The sequence below is a fragment of the Ochotona princeps genome, chromosome 33 (assembly GCF_030435755.1).
Source record: "Ochotona princeps isolate mOchPri1 chromosome 33, mOchPri1.hap1, whole genome shotgun sequence".
In the NCBI taxonomy this organism is placed as follows: Eukaryota; Metazoa; Chordata; class Mammalia; order Lagomorpha; family Ochotonidae; genus Ochotona; species Ochotona princeps.
In genome coordinates, this window is record NC_080864.1 from 3087570 (window position 1) to 3100953 (window position 13384).

General features: G+C 61.0%; 3 protein-coding genes across 3 annotated transcripts; 1 reads left to right on the plus strand and 2 right to left on the minus strand.

The window, feature by feature from the left end:
* Positions 1-887: 887 nt before the first annotated feature.
* Positions 888-2155, plus strand: PSPN (persephin). Its single transcript, XM_012929924.3, has 3 exons — positions 888-1017; positions 1577-1753; positions 1851-2155. Exons 1-3 carry the CDS (start codon positions 888-890, stop codon positions 2153-2155), a joined length of 612 nt encoding a protein of 203 aa, XP_012785378.3.
* Positions 2156-2377: 222 nt separating this feature from the next.
* ALKBH7 (alkB homolog 7) lies at positions 2378-3871 on the minus strand. The gene is made up of 4 exons (XM_004595875.2): positions 3666-3871; positions 2944-3117; positions 2734-2858; positions 2378-2628 (listed from the first exon to the last, which is right to left on the minus strand). The coding sequence occupies exons 1-4, from the start codon at positions 3846-3848 to the stop codon at positions 2466-2468; spliced, it is 645 nt and encodes a 214-aa protein (XP_004595932.2). The 5' UTR covers positions 3849-3871; the 3' UTR covers positions 2378-2465.
* Positions 3872-5599: 1728 nt separating this feature from the next.
* Positions 5600-7714, minus strand: CLPP (caseinolytic mitochondrial matrix peptidase proteolytic subunit). The gene is made up of 6 exons (XM_058657778.1): positions 7522-7714; positions 7365-7436; positions 6667-6763; positions 6186-6373; positions 5978-6083; positions 5600-5790 (listed from the first exon to the last, which is right to left on the minus strand). Exons 1-6 carry the CDS (start codon positions 7675-7677, stop codon positions 5624-5626), a joined length of 786 nt encoding a protein of 261 aa, XP_058513761.1. The 5' UTR covers positions 7678-7714; the 3' UTR covers positions 5600-5623.
* Positions 7715-13384: the final 5670 nt, after the last annotated feature.

Sequence of the window (13384 nt, forward strand, 5' to 3'; positions counted from 1 at the left end):
GGGGGCAGGTCCCCATCCTTCAGTGCTGGCCATTCACGCCTGGCATCCCGTTGCCCAGGGAGATTTCTGAGGTGCCCTGGTTTTCATCAAGTCTGACGCTGCCCAAGCAAGGACTCTGGATGGGGCCCGGAGGGGTCCTGAGTTCCTGGGCGGATACTGCGCCCAGGAATGGAACTTGGCTTGTAGCCACTGCTGCCGAACCCTCCTCCGCCTTGACCGTGGCCAGGAACTGCAGGTGGAAGGCGTCCCTGGCCCGGCCCTGCCAATGCTTGGCCGCCAGCGTGTATGCCTGAGATGTCCCACTAATTCCTAGGAATGTCCTGGCCGCTCCAGCTGGGCCCCCCCTCTCCCCGTCTGCGAGCCAGGCCACTGTGGCTCCCGCTGGCGGTTTCACGGGTGGACTCTGGAGGCTGGGCTGCAGTCCTCGGCCGGGCTCCACCTTGTCGTAGCTGCTGCCTCAGCTCTGACTGGCATCCCTCAAGCGACCGTTTTGGCATCTGGAAGTCCTCAAGGTGTCCGAGGCCACGGCTGCAGTTCCTCTGGGCACAAGGCTGGCACCCCTGACTTGCTGGGGGCTCACCTGGCGACTCGCATTCCTGCAGCTTGTGTCCTTAGGGGGCAGAGGGATTAACAGTTTACTAGTGACCTATAGGGAGCGGCAGCCACGGGTCCGGGTGGGCCAGGACCGCCTTCCAGGTCTCCGCAAGGACTTGAAGCACTTGTTGCCTTCCAGGGAGCTGGGTGTCCCCAGTGGTGTCTAGGCCAATCCCCACTCCTATGTAACCCCCTTTTTTTGGGGGTGGTGGTGGTATCAAGCCCCAACTCCAACAGCAAGCAGGCTGCCTTACTGCTGTGCCAACCACTGCCCGGTGCATGCCGGTCCGGGCATGGAAGCCACCAGGGTTTGCAGCCCCTGCCGCCTGTCCCGCTGGTTGTTCCAGAAGCTTCCTTCTGGGTCCCAGGAGGGGGCTGCAGTCACGGGGCTCTACCTGGCCTTAAGGACAGGAGTCCGGGCACGTGTGTGTGTGTGTGTGTGTGTATGTGTGTGCATATCCCAGCCCTTGGCCTCTCCCTTTTCCTGTTTTTGACACCGGCTCCGCCAGGTCCGGAGACAGGACCGTGATGCTTTAATCCCTCCATCCGCCCTGGGCAGGAGCCGTGATGGAGGGGCACCCTGTTGGCTCACCCATCTGCCAAATTGCCCTTTCCTGGCACATATGTGAGAAATATTGCCACCTTCCCTGGCATGCAACACTGGGGAGCTCCCTGCGCTGCTGGGGACCCCTGGAGTGCACCCCTCCATACACACCTCAGGTGGGGTGGGTATACCGGCTGGGGCCTGGCTGCTGCCAGTACAACTCGTAAATTAGGGGTATGTCAGAGATGGATCTGTGGAATGTCTGGGTGCGGTGGAGGTGTGAACCCTTAACCCTTGTGGGGAACAGGGGGCCCCGAACTCAAGTGTATGGATGACATGGGGCCGCAGCAGCTGGCGGTGAACAGGTTAACTCCCGCCCAGGCCCTGGCAGGGCATAAATTCAGGGGACACGGGGTCCCCCTTCCTGAGACCTGCCAGCAACGGTGGCCATGGGGACAGCGATGCTGGGCGCTGTGCTGCTGCTGCCCCTGTCCCTGCAGCTGGCCCGGGCATCCCAGCCTTGGGATGCTCCCGCGATGGTGGTGGCAGCAACGGAGGGGGAGTTCCTGTCGCAGCAAGTGGCAGAAGCTGGGGGGACCCCGAGGCGCCCGCTGGGTAAGGATCTCTTGAGGGGGTTTTGGGGGAGGGTGGTGTCCCCACAGCATCTGCCCTGACCCTCTGTCCCTGGCAGTGTCTCCTGTCTGTCCCTCAGGTACCCGCTTGCGCCGTGCCCCGGCTGACCCGTGCCAGCTCTGGAGCCTGACCCTGCCCGTGGCCGAGCTGGGCCTGGGTTACGCCTCAGAGGAGAAGGTCATCTTCCGTTACTGCGCCGGCAGCTGCCCGCGCGGCGCCCGCACCCAGCACGGCCTCACGCTGGCATGGCTGCAGGGCCAGGGTCGAGCCCACGGGGCGCCCTGCTGCCGGCCCACCCGCTACGCCGACGTGGCCTTCCTGGATGATCGCCTCCGTTGGCAGCGGCTGCCCCAGCTCTCGGCGGCCGCCTGTGGCTGTGGCTAAAAGGGGGCTCTGCCGGTGGTCCCGGAGCCCAAGCGTGCAGCTGACTTATTTATTGGGGCGGCAGCGGGCAGCAGCACATACGATAAAGGAAACCGTTTTCTTGGCCTTGGGGCTCCACACACTGTACGTGTCTCCGTGTGTCTGTCTCAGCTGCCCATGGACAGGTGTAGCCAGGGACCATCACCCACCCCCTGCCCCACAAGTGATCCCTGCCAAGGGGGAGGCTGTTCTGTCCAGTTTTCCACCTTTATTCCCCATTCAGGCATCTGTGAGAGGCCCAGACCCGGTGGTGAGGGGGACAGCAGTGGGATCAGCAGGCTGGAGGGGGCTGTGGGGGTTCCCCAGGTCCCGGCCCCTCTGGGAGGGAACGGCAGATCACGGAGATGCGGCGGCTGCGGGGGATCCGTCGCTCCCCAAAAAAGGACTCCTCGTCCCGCAAGATCTCGTGGGAGAAGTCGTACCGGGCTGAGTCCCTGCGGGGGGAAAAGGGGGACAGGGTGAGGGGGAACAGATGAGGTCTGCCATGCAGCCTGAGCGACAGAAGGTGCTGGAAGCAGCGGGCAGGTGTCGGTACGGACCTGAGGATGTACAGGGAGCCAGGCTCCAGCAGGAGTTCCAGCCAGTGCCCCGGCTCCTGGGTGTGCACCAGCCGCATGACGCTGGTGGACAGCAGGGACAGGCCGGCGATGGTGTCTCCGCAGAACTGCAGGAGGGGAGTCAGGGTGTGGGGTCAGACCCCGGCCCCATGCACACATCCCCTTCCCGGCCCCGCCCCAGGCCCCATCCACCTTGACGCTGTCCACGTGGGGCTTGATGTAGCCGCGAGCATCCAGGTCCAGCACGTGCACGGAGGAGAGCAGGGTCTGGCCGGGGCTGAAGGCCGCCGCCTGCACGCGCTGCAGGATGGCCCTGCTGGCCTGGGACCAGCGTGACTTCTCAGTCTCCCGGAAGCCGTGGATGGCCTGGTGGGAGAGCTGGAGTCACTGCCAAGCCGGTCCACGCCACACCTGTGACCGCAGCCAGGTTCCCAGTGGGTGCCAAGACCACACTACCCAGGTCTGACCTCGGGGTCCCCACCCAGATCTCCTCCACCCCCAAAAGCTGACAAGGCCTGGTCTCCTGCCAAGCCCCGTCTCGACCCTAACCTTGCTTCCAAAGCCCTTGGCACCAGATCCGGGCTTCACAGCGCGCTCTGCACCCCGGGACCCCAATCCCCCAGGCCCTGACCCCTGCAAAGCTAGGGGCTCCCTCCTGCCCTGGCCCCGCCCCCAGGCAAAACCCCGCCCACCACGAGGCCGCACCCACCACACAGGCCCCGCCCCAAGGGCTTAGATTGGCTACAGCTCCCAGAGAGGCCCCGCCCCACGATAGCCGCGCCCCTCCTCAGTCCCCGCCCCATCCTAAGTCCCTGCTCTTCTCAGGCCGCGCCCCATTACACAGGCCCCGCCCTCCAGTAGGCCCCGCCCCACCCTCAGTCCCGCCCCTCCCCGCAGACCCCGCCCCGCCGCACCGCGTCCCAGTGGTCGTATTCGTAGCGGCGGCGCCGCAGCTCGGGCTCGAGCTCCCGGCTCAGCGTGTCCTCCTCGGCCGCGCTCAGGAAGCCGGGCCGCACGAGGACGGCGCCGCGCAGGCGGCTCAGCACGGCCGGGCTGGAGCCGCGGAGCCAGGCGGGCAGGGGCCCCAGGCCGGCCATTCCTCCGCATCCGCCGCGCCGCCATTGGCTGAGGGGGCGCCGCGACTCTCCCGCGATTGGCTCGCTCCCGATCGAGGCCCGCCTCCCGCGTAAGGCTATTGGCTGCATTCAGGGCCCGCCTCTTCTCTTGCGCTATTGGCGCCAGCGCCCGCAGCTGCCAAGCCCATTGGTGGAGCGTCATGGCTGTCATCCGCCCCGCCCCTTTCTGGCAAGTGGAAGGCGCCGGGGTCACAGCCTGGGAGAGCCAAGGTCAGGGTCATGGGGTCAGAGGCACAGGGGTCACAATGGGGCCGAGTTGGGGTCAGAGGTCAGCGCTCAGGTGGTGTCGGAGTGACCGGTTCGAGTCCCGGGGCTGGTTTCCCGCCAAGGCACAGCGCGGAGAACATGACCCTGGCACAGGCTCCCTGCACCAAGGGAGACCGGGATGGCGCCCCTGGCCCGCCCTGGCCGCTGTGGACACTTGGGGAAGAGATGGAAGGTCCTTGCCTCGCAAATATAACCCAGAGAGAGGGGGACCTAGTGGCTAAAGCCCTCGCCTTATATACACTGGGATCTCATGGGCGCCGATTCATGTCCCGGCAGCCCCACTTCCCATCCAGCTCCCTGCCTGTGGCCTGGGAAAGCAGTGGAGGACGGCCCAAAGCCTTGGGACCCTGCACCCGGGACCCGGAAGAGGCTCCTGGCTCCTGGCTTTGGATCAGCTCAGCTCTGGCCATTGCAGTCACTAGGGGAGTGAATCATCGGATGGAAGATCTTCTTCTCTGTATATCTGACTTTGTAATAAAATAAATAAATCTTAAAAGAAAAACCACCACCACCAACAAAAAAAAAAACCCAGAAAAGTCCTAGAAGGAAGTGGCCGTGCACGCGTGACTGTTGAGCTATTGGAACAAGCACCTTAACACTGAACTCTGCTGATTGTATCCTTCTCCATGAGGGAAAAGCGCAAAGGAACATGACCTCAAGTGCTTTCAACGAACTCATTTATTTCTTAACTGCCAGCATCTCATATATGACGCCGGTTCTAATCCCGACAGCTCCACTTCCCATCCAGCTCCCTGCCTGTGGCCTGGGAAAGCAGTCGAGGACGGCCCAAAGCCTTGGGACCCTGCACCCACGTGGGAGACCCAGAAGAAGCTCCTGGCCAGCATCCAGTGGACCCTGCGTCCTTCAACCCCCACGTTTTCATTCTTGCTGCACCCCACCTGTCATGACGCAGAAGAGCCGGTTCTGTGCCTTCCCCAGTCCAAGTGAGCCATGGCAGGTAGGCTTGGTCCTGGCCCCACACACATGGTCGGCGCCTTGCCCGGGCCTTGCCACCCCACCACATACCCAGATGCTTACTGCCCACCCCGCCCCAGGTTCCCCAAGGGCGGCTTCTCCTCATGGCCCCGGTCCGTGGTGTCTGTGCTGCAAGGATGGAGGGTCCGGCCCGGGGTGCAGGGCATGGCGAGGTGGGCTTCCCCTGCCCCCATCATGGAGCGTGACGCAGGACCAGACCACAAAGGTTTAATCTGTAATCACAGTGTCTTGGGAGGCCTGCCTGGACTCGGCAGTCCCTGTGTGGCCAGCTGGCTTGGGGGTGCCCAGCTCAGCTCCCAGGGTGCCCAGCTCCAGAGGACTCCCCTCAGGTCCTAAGGGAGTGGGGTCCAGGCTTCAGAGCCTGCTGGCGTGGTGGGCTCCAGGGGACCCCCAGATCCTAGGGTGGTGGGTCTGGGGGGGGTCCCTGTCAGTTCCTGGGATTGCAGGTCCCGGGGTGGCAGAGTCCCCAGGGCTCAGGACCCTGCTGGCGTGGGAGGGTCTGGGGCTGCCGCAGGTTCCTTCTGCACCAGCTCCGGCTCGTCCTCGCCGTCCTGGGGCGGATGTACCAGCACCTTGTCCAGGATGCCGAACTCCTGGGCCTCCATGGGGCTCATGTAGCGGTCCCTCTCCATGGCCGACTCTGGGGGGGCAGACAGCTTGGTGAGGGGCGGAGCCATGGGCGTGGCTCCCTGCCAGCCCCGTCCCCACAGTACCAGGAGGTGGAGCCCGGGGCATGGCTCTCTGTGCTCCCCTGTGGATCTCCAAGCAGCCGCCCCAGGCCCGCCCGGGGAAGGCCCAAGGGCAGCATGGAAGGGGGGGCGGCTCACCGATGACCTGCAGGCTCTGCTTGGTGTGCTTGGCGTAGATGGTGTACAGCTGCTTCTTCAGCTTCATGATCTCCTCGGCCTGGATGGCGATGTCCGTGGCCTGGCCCTGGGAGACGGGAACCCGGGCCGGTGGGGGGTGGACCGAGGGCCCTGGTCAGCGGGGACTCCTCTCCCTCCTCCTGGCCCTCTGCCCATCCCGGCCACTCACCCGCGCGCCCCCCGAGGGCTGGTGGATCATGATGCGTGAGTTGGGCAGCGAGTGGCGCATGCCTGGGCTGCCAGCGGCCAGCAGCAGGGAGCCCATGCTGGCGGCCTGGCCCACGCACCAGGTACAGATGGGGTTCAGGATGTACTGCATGGTGTCATAGATGGCCAGGCCTGCGGTCACCACGCCACCTATGGCGGGAGGATGGGTGCTCAGGGGTCCTGGGCCAGGTCCTCCTGCCTAGCTACCCCCCCATGCCCTTCAAGCAGGGGGTTACCCGTGCCACCTCCCACTGCTTTCCCAGGCCACAAGCAGGGAGCTGGATGGCAAGTGGAGCCGCCAGGACTCGAACCAGCATCCTCACGGGCTGCTGGCACTGCAGGGGCAGCTTAGCTTGTGGCATCTGCCCAGTGCTGCCACACGCAGGAGCACGAGCCTGGGGCACCCCCCGCCCCAGGTCTCTCCGCTGCGCCCGTCCGCTCACCAGGGCTGTTGATGTACATGTGGATGGGTTTCTTGTTGCTCTCCGACTGCAGGAAGAGCAGCTGGGCGATGACCAGGCTGGCCACGCTGTCATCGATCTGCGGGTGCCGGAAGCACGGCATGGGACACCCGGAGTGATAAGTCAGATGGGGGCAGCACCCAGGGAGGGAGGGGGTGGGGACCAGGGAGGAAGGGGGATGGGGACCCAGGGAGGGAGGGGGATGGGGACCCGGGGAGGGAGGGGGATGGGGACCCGGGGAGGGAGGGGGATGGGGACCCGGGGAGGGAGGGGGATGGGGACCAGGGAGGAAGGGGGATGGGGACCCGGGGAGGGAGGGGGATGGGGACCCGGGGAGGGAGGGGGATGGGGACCAGGGAGGCAGGGGGATGGGGACCCGGGGAGGAAGGGGGATGGGGACCCGGGGAGGGAGGGGGATGGGGACCAGGGAGGAAGGGGGATGGGGACCAGGGAGGAAGGGGGATGGGCACCCGGAGAGGGAGGGGGATGGGGATCAAAGAGGAAGGGGGATGGGGACCCAGGGAGGAAGAGGGATGGGTACCAGGGTGGAAGGGGTCCTAATGGTCAGGGGACTGGGTGGGGGGGTGACGTGAAGCCAGGAGTGAGGAGGGCCCTGCTGCGGAAGGGGGGGCGAGGGTCAGGGGTCAGGGGTCGGGGGTCGCCCAGCAGGTGGCGCTCACCGGGCCCATGACGCACACAATGCGCTCCCGCAGCAGCCGCGAGTAGATGTCGTAGGCGCGTTCGCCGCGACCCTGGGACGTCGGGGAGACAGAGGTGAGGGGTCGGGATCCGGACCGTACCCCGAAACCCGACTCCACCCCCCGAGGGCCGCGCTACCGTCTGCTCCACCACGATGGGGATGAGCGGCGCAGCCCGGGCCGCCGTCGCGTGCAGGCTCCGCCGCCAGGGGCAGCGGGCGGCCAGGAGGGGACCCAGCGCGGACCACCGTCCGGACGCAACCCGGGACCCCCCGGGCAAGACTGCCGGCCACATGGCGCCCCGCGTCCCTGTCGGCTTCCGTGCGACGGCGGGACTACAACTCCCGGCGTGCTCCGCGCAGGTCACGCCCACTTCCGGGGAGCGCTGCGCGGAGGCGGGGCCGAAGAATGACGGGGACTCTGCGCGGGATCCAGAGTTTGCAGCCGCCACCGGTACCTTGACCCATGCGTTAGCCGCTTTCTTTTTATTATTATTTGAGAAGATTTATTTATATTCTTTGGTTAGTCAGATTTACAGAGAGAAGGAGAGAGGCTGAGCCAGGAAACCATCTCCCTCTATTGCTGGGACCAACGAACTTGTCTGGGGCATCTCCAGCCATCCTCCAGGGGACCCAGTGTTGCTCCGGGCTCAGAACCACGGGCTTGAAATGTAAAAAAATTAGAATAAATAATCACAGAAGCCACTGGGGGACAGTGCCCAGCACATGCTACGGGGCTCGATACATATACACACACACTCATTTTTTAAAAAAAGATTTTTTATTGGAAAGGAAGATGTACAGAGAGAAGAGACAGAAAGATCTTCCGTCCGATGATTCACTCCCCAACCGGCTGCAATGGCCAGACCTGCGTGGATCTGAAGCCAGGAACCAGGAGCCTCTTCCAGATCTCCCACACAGGTGCAGGGTCCCAAGGCTTTGGGCCGTCCTCCGCTGCTTTCCCAGGCCACAGGCAGGGAGCTGGATGGGAAGTGGAGCAGCTGGAATATGAACTGACTCCCATATGGGATCCCGTGTGTGCAAGGTGAGGACTTTAAGCACTAGGCTACTGCGCTGGGCCCCCAGCCCCAGCTCTCCTGGATGCTTGGGGAGGAGTGAGACTGCAGCTGGGAGATGTGTCTTTCTCTCCAACGCAAAATAAATCCCGGGGTAGTTAAAATGCCACACTCGGATGTCTCCTGTAGTCCACAAAGAGCAATGTGTAGGTGACCACTAGGAGGCAGTGTAGCCTCACGCTGCTCTCGCTGCGGCTGCTACCATGGCCGCCCCCCCATCTCCCCAGGCACATAGACCCTCTACTACCACTTCTCACAGCAGGATGTGCTGCAGTCCAGCCCAGCCCCCTGCGCTCTGCCCTTTGAACTCGAGAGTGCCCTCCTGCTGGAGACCGCCAGCAGGCGCACGCCATGATAGAGACCAGGGTCAAGGCCACCAGAGCCATCTGGGGGGAGAAGGTGGCGGCTGTACCATGGTGACATAGGACAGGGAGGAGGAGGAGGATGGCAGGGTGGAGGAGCTCACAGATGGCAGGACGGTGGGCAATCCGAAGCCAGGAGCCAGGAGCTTCTTCCAGTCTCCCATGCGGGTGCAGGGTCCCAAGGCTTTGGGCCGTCCTCCACTGCTTTCCCAGGCCACAGGCAGGGAGCTGGATGGGAAGTGGGACAGCTGGGACACGAACTGAACCAGTGACCACGTGGGATCCTGCCACATGCAAGCCGAGGACTTTACCAATCAGGCTATCGCGCTGGGCCCACTTTTTTCCCCAAAGAAACAGGGACACTGTTTGTTCCTCTACTGGTTCACTTCCTTGAATACCCTCCAACAGCCAGCGCTGGACCAGATAGAAGCCAGGAGTCTGAAACTCCCATCCAAGCATGTGAGCCGTCACCTGCTCACCCCAGAGCACTGTGAACAGGGAGCTGGCCGGGTATTAAACCCTGGCACACTGATTCAGGATGATGCTGGGAGGCTGTCTTAACTGCGAGGCCGAGGACCCACCGCTGGCGTGATTCCTAAGGGGCTAGACCAGCAGGGTGTAAGAGGAGGCCAGCATCTCAGTGTCATTGCAGATACAAGGGCTGCTGGCTTCTACCTGGCCCGGTCCCCGCTCTCGCGAGCCCTTGGGGAGTGAATCAGTGGATAAAAAAATTTTTTTTTTCCTGTCTCTGTGTACCATTCGGTTTTTCAAGTAGCTGAAAATAAACATTTTTGAAAGTTCAGGGCCATTTAGTGTACTTGGGATGTGAAGTCATTGCCTGTGTGGAGTCCAGAACATTCTTGTTGCCTCCAGAAGTCTGTCCCATGAGCCGTCACTCCCTGTTCCCCTCCCCCAGCCCCTGAGCATTCATTCTCCGCCTGGAACGGCTCCACCCACTCTGGGTATTCCATGCCAATGGGATCACACAGCCCAGGTTTGGCATGAATCAGTACTTGGTGCCTTTACAGGGCCTCATTGGGTTCCACTGTTGGGTGGGTCACGTCGTCGGTTCCGTTGTTGGGTCGTCATGTTGTTGGCTCCATTGTTGGGTGGGTCACCTTGTTAATCTGTTGTTGGATATGCTACATTGTGTTTTTCCATGAGTACACCTTTGGTCATAGGCAAAAGAGAACCCAAGTTTTGTTTTTCTTTTGCAATGGGGCAGCGTTCATGTGACGAGTTTGTTTTAAGCGCACACTTGGACTCATGCTGACACAGATCTGCTCGCGTAACCCTGGCCTCCATCCACCCCCTAGGGCCATTTTCCAAACAGTGGATCAAGGCAGGTGGGTTGCGCAGTACATTTCATTGTGACGTGCAATGCCCCCATTCTATGTAGGAAGGCTTGGTTTGAACCCCTCACTGCTTACCTACACTCTAACACACACTCTAAGAGGTTACAGTTCAGCCCTGGCACGGTAGCCTAGTGGCGAACGTCCTCATCCTACATCCTCCAGGATCCCCTAGGGGCGCTGGTTCATGTCCCGGCTGCTCCACTTCCCATCCAGCTCCCTGCCCGTGGCCTGGGAAAGCAGTGGAGGATGGCCCAAAGCCTTGGGCCCCTGCACCCGCATGGGAGACCAGGAGGAGCTCCTGGCTCCTGGCTTCGGATAGGCTCAGCTCCAGCCGTTGCGGCTCACTTGGGGAGTGAATCATCGGACGGGAGATCTTTTTTTCCTTCTCTGTATAAGTCTGACTTTGCAATAAAATAAATAAATCTTAAAAAAAAAAAAAAAAAGAGGCTACAAGTGATGACTCAGGCACTTTAGTCCCTGGTAGCCTCGTGGCAGTCCTGGCTGGAGTTTCCCGGTTTTAGCCCGGCCCAGCCCCCGCTGCTGGAGGTCCTTGGGGGGGACGACCCATTAGATGGAAGAGCTCGCTCTCCCTGCTCTCTCAAGTAGATGGAAATGAAATCAAATCCAGCTTTCAAAGATGTATTTACTTATTGGCGAGGCAGTGAGCGACAGGAAATGGAGGGAGCCCGCACCCAGTGGGTCACTCCCCACACACCTGTGATAGCCGGGGCTGGGCCAGCATCCGAGATGTCAGGTGGGAGGTGCACAGGGCAGAGTGGAGGGCCAGCGGTGACACGGGCGGGCGTCAGGGCGCTCACAGACCCGCCTCCCACCCTGCTGTCACTCCATGGTGCTCACTGCTCCTCCCACATGACAAATACACACAGTCCTCCTTCTCGTACCCTCCCCCCTCTCTCTCTCCCCCTTCCTTTCTTCATTCTTTTTTATCGGAAAGTCAGATATACAGAGAGGAATAGAGACAGAGAAGATCTTCTCTCTGCTGGTTTACCTCCCCCCCGTCCCCCAAGTGGTCACAATGGCCGGAGCTGAGCCAATCCGAAGCCAGGAGCCAGGAGCCTCTTCCGGGTCTCCCACGCGGTTGCAGGGTCCCAAGGCTTTGGGCCATCCTCAACTTCTTTCCCAGGCCACAGGCAGGGAAAGATTTATACTGAGACGTTATTACCCCTTATCTTATCTGACATTGAAACTTAGTCAGGCATCTTACCTGGCAGCTCTCCTCCAGGTGCAGTTGGGTCCTGGGTCTAGCAGGGGGCGGGAATGTGTAGCTGGGGCATGTTCCGTTCCAAGGGCTGTAGGGCTGCCTCGCCTCCTGTGACACTTGACCCCCCCCCCCCGCTTGCCTCTGTGTGTGTGTGTGTGTGTGTGTGTGTGTGTGTGTGAGGAAGGCAGGAGCCAGGAAAGAAGGTGCCAGGCAAGGTGCCTTGTCCTGCCTCTGGCCTGTCTCTCGTCTTCCCTCCCCCACGTGCCACCGCAATCCTAGGTGTGTTCAGGTTGTACCTGCCGGACTGGCTGGGAGCACTCAGGACTGCCTTCCTCCTTGTAGAACCAGCATCCGGGGCTCCCACACTCAACGACATCCACCTGTGGCCTGGGAGGGAGTGTGGGCCCCACTCACGTCAGCCCTGGCACGAGCTGCCTTGTCCACGTGTGCTCCTGAAGGTCCCAGGCATGTAGGAAACACGGGGCAGCCTCATGTCCTCAAGGCTTGGTTAGGTCATGAACTTGCCAGACTTCACATCTTTCTCAACTCAGAGGGATCCATCCTGATGCAACTTTTTTTTTTTAAGATAAGTAAATCTTTAAAAAAAAAAGATTTATTTATTTTCATTGTAAAGTCAGATATACAGCGAGGAGGAGAGACAGAGAGGAAGATCTTCTGTCCGATGATTCACTCCCCAAGTGGCCGCAACAGCCAGACCTGCGCCGATCTGAAGCCAGGAGCCAGGAATTTCCTTCAGGTCTCCCACGTGTGTGCAGGGTCCCAAGGCTTTGGGCTGTCTTCCATTGCATTCCCAGGCCACAGGCAGGGAGCTGGATGGGAAGTGGTGCAGTTGGGATTAGAACCGGTGCCCCTATGGGATCCCAGCCATTGCAAGGCAAGGACTTATCCAAGCAGGCTTTTGCACTGGACACCTGATGCACTTTGTGTACCCATTTTTTGAAATATTTATATTGCATATTTGAAACGCAATGGGAGAGAGAGAGAAATCTTACATCTTACATCTGCTGATTCATTCTCTACACAATTGCAATGGCCAGAGTTGGACCAGAAAAACTCCTTCCGTCTGCCCCGTGTGCGTGCAGGGTCCCATGGACGTGGGCCACTTTCTACTGCTTTTTCAGGCGCATTAGCAGGAAACCAGATCATAACACGGGAACAGCTGGGACTTGAACTGGGACACATGTGGGATGCCAGCCCTGCTGGCAATGGCTGAACCCACTATACCACCATTGCCAGCTTTAATTAAAAAAAATATATATATATATATATATAATTTAAAAAAGACAAAGAGAGGTCCCTGGCAGATGCCAGGGTGGACTGGTCTGAATGCAGGAGCTCAGAAACACCATCTCTGTCCCCTATGTGGGTGGCAGAAACTCCAGCCCTCAAAGCATGCCCCCTGTGTCTCAGGGTGGGCTTTCGCAGGGAGTCAGGGTCAGGAGCAGAATCGGGACTCAGGCCCAGACCATGCAGCGCTGGGCGTCCTCAGTGGGAGGTTCACTCCAGCCAGCAGCCACCTGCTGCGCTGTGAATGGTGTTGTTTTAATCTCGTTCGAATCTTGCAGGAAGCCACAGGTAGTCATCAGAGCAGCCGTCCGTCCCCACGCCCATCTAGCCACCTGTCTCCCAGGATAACATCTCCTACAACTAGACCATCTCAAAGCCGGTGAGTGACTGGGTGCTGATAGTATCTCTCCTGGCTTATGTAAGTTTCGCCAGCTTTGATCCCCATTTCCCTGCCGTGTGCATGGGAAAATGCCTGGCTTAACACTTAACTCTTCCGCTTGCGTGGAGCTGGCATCCATCGAACAGCAAATGGATGCAGCCCACACAGATGATGAACCTGCTGGGAAAGGAATCCCGGTACTGGAAGCCCGGTACTGGAAGGGGAGTGAGCAGCAAAGGGGAGAGGAGGGGCTCACCCACTGCCCACGGGTTGAGAAGGGCGTCCATGGCATGCTACCTGC